Source organism: Austrofundulus limnaeus, unplaced genomic scaffold, assembly GCF_001266775.1.
Source record: "Austrofundulus limnaeus strain Quisiro unplaced genomic scaffold, Austrofundulus_limnaeus-1.0 Scaffold1395, whole genome shotgun sequence".
Lineage (NCBI taxonomy): Eukaryota > Metazoa > Chordata > Actinopteri > Cyprinodontiformes > Rivulidae > Austrofundulus > Austrofundulus limnaeus.
In genome coordinates, this window is record NW_013953797.1 from 72,455 (window position 1) to 74,752 (window position 2,298).

Below are 2,298 nucleotides of genomic sequence, written 5' to 3' on the forward strand. Positions count from 1 at the left end.
ATTTCTGAGCTCCAGCAGTTCTACAGAAGCTTCTTGCATCATCATCATCATCATCATCATCATCATCATCATCATCATCATCATCATCATCATCATCACATCCTGCTGACTTTACTTCCTGTCTGCTTTGATTCAATGGAATCTGGATCCTAAAAACCAGTTTCACTGAAACATTTCAAAATAAAATATTTCCTTTAGATTTTATTTTGTTGACCTCAGATTAAACACTTTGTCATGAAGGAAATATTATCTGCTGGTAGGAAAGGTCAAAGGTCAAAGGTCAGAGCCGGACTGAGCTCAGGAGGATCTACATGTAGGTCCTGGTTTGTCGTCTGGGGGGACAGAGTGAGTCCTGGTCCACCTGAGCGGGTCTGACCGATTTCCTGACAGTTCTGTCAGATTTGATGAACATATTTAAAGACCTAAAAACAGCAGGGGTCAAAGGTCACAGGTTCTGGTTCTGCAGAACTCACCGCTCGTCAGCTGCTGTCCGAACACCGGCGGGTCCTTGTAGGTGGAGCAGTTCCAGCGCTCCAGTCTGAACTGGTTCTGACACTCGGACACGGCGAGCCGAGCTCCGTCCAGAACGCTGGGCAGCAGGAAGGACTTCCTGCCGCACAGCTCCCTCTGCCGCGGGCTCAGGGGCAGCTGGTCGCAGCCGGGCCGGGCCGGGGGGCCGGAGGAGGTCACACCGAGCCACCTGTCAGRGGAGGGGGGTCTGTTAGAGGTCAAACCAGCTTCTGGTTCGGTTACTTTAAAGGGCAGCGCCCTCGTTTTTAGATTTAAACCAGGGAGGTTCTCTGGTGGAGACAGAGTGTTGCAGATTTAATCCTCTCAGTGATTTATTGATTGATGATTCTTTATTGATCCCAAGGGGAAATTACAGTTCAGAACAGCCGTTCACAAGACAGAACATAAACCAACAGAACAGGTGTCCTCAGGTCATGCAGCCATAGACCCTGCACAGAACAAGGATCATCATCATGAGGGGGTGCAACCCTTAAAAGAAAAACTAAAAACCACACAAGGATAGATGAGGAAAAATAAACAAAACATCACATTAAATAAATTAAATGTGACACACTGTGGTGTTTATAAAAAAAACTCTGCAAGCAAGAGCGCCTTTATTAGCCAGAGAAGTGAGTTTAGGGGGCATGGATCTGAAGCCATGAGTGTTGTATGTACTTGTGTGAATATCTGAAGAATGAGTCTGAAGAATCTAGTCCCCAAACCCCGCCCAGCCATTGTTCAGAATAATGATGCTGATTGTTCATTCTGTGCAGCTTCAGGTTGTCCTTCAGGAACCAGATTACAGACGGGAGTGAGAGGGGGGAGAGGTGGGGGCAGAGCCACAAGTCAACGCAAAYACCAGGAGAATTTAGATCCAAGCCCTTCAAGGCCATGTGGGGGAGAGTCGAATTAGTAGTCAGTTGTTTGGGAACAGAAGAAAAGGTTTTGGGTCAGACAGAAAATAATAATTTTCTATCTGCCTTCATGTCTGCTGGTACATCTTAATGTGTTGAACCCAATCAGACAAATAATGTGGACAACCCCGCCGAGCTGAGCTCTCAGCTTCTCCAAGATCAATTCCATCTCACCATCAAAGTCCAGGAACCACATCCAGCCCACAACCCTCAGCAGAACCACTTACAGACCAAGTCCAGCTTAGCTCCGAGGTTTGAAACAATGCAAGCTTTTTGTTTTTAGTTTAGATCTTTTTGAAACTATTGTCCTTTTCAGTTTCCCTGTTCTTTGTCTTTTGGGAGTCTCTCTGCAGAGGCGAACATGTCAGACCACAACTGCAACCTGTCGGCTCTCAGAGAGGCTTGTGATGAAGATGTTGTTGAAGATTATGGAGTCAGGCAAGGACACCTTTGACTCTACATCCAAGGAAGTAAAGGTTCACCATCGAAGTAAACAAGGTCCTGTCAGAGCTCCAAGTCACAGTTAATCACCTTAAAAAGAAAATGGAATGCTCAAGACCTCCTGGGAAGACCATGCACGCTACAAGAGTCCATGAAACTTTAGAGAGACGGGACTACTGGAAAAAGATGATGACCTACATGAACCCATCATCAGTGTCCTCACAAGGATGTTTCCTGTCTCTGTGGATCGGCTGCGTGACACGGAGGACACGGTTCACAGACTGGGGAAAAAATCAAGCGTCACGTCTCAGAGCGGCCATCATACAGTTCAGTGTGTGGACCATACAGGGTGAGTTTTGGAAGAAATCCATCCAACCATCCATTATCTACACCTGCTTCTTCCTTTCAGGGTCACTGGTGCCCATATCCAGCA

General features: G+C 46.8%; 1 protein-coding gene across 1 annotated transcript in view; it reads right to left on the reverse strand.

The window, feature by feature from the left end:
* LOC106535249 (protein Wnt-16) overlaps positions 1 to 700 on the reverse strand; it is a gene marked incomplete at its 5' end in the record, with an annotated part of 3,899 nt that extends 3,199 nt beyond the window's left edge. Inside the window, 1 exon segment of the mRNA XM_014032210.1 lies at positions 474 to 700. Within this exon segment, the coding sequence (XP_013887664.1) occupies positions 474 to 700 (227 nt within the window).
* Positions 701 to 2,298: the final 1,598 nt, after the last annotated feature.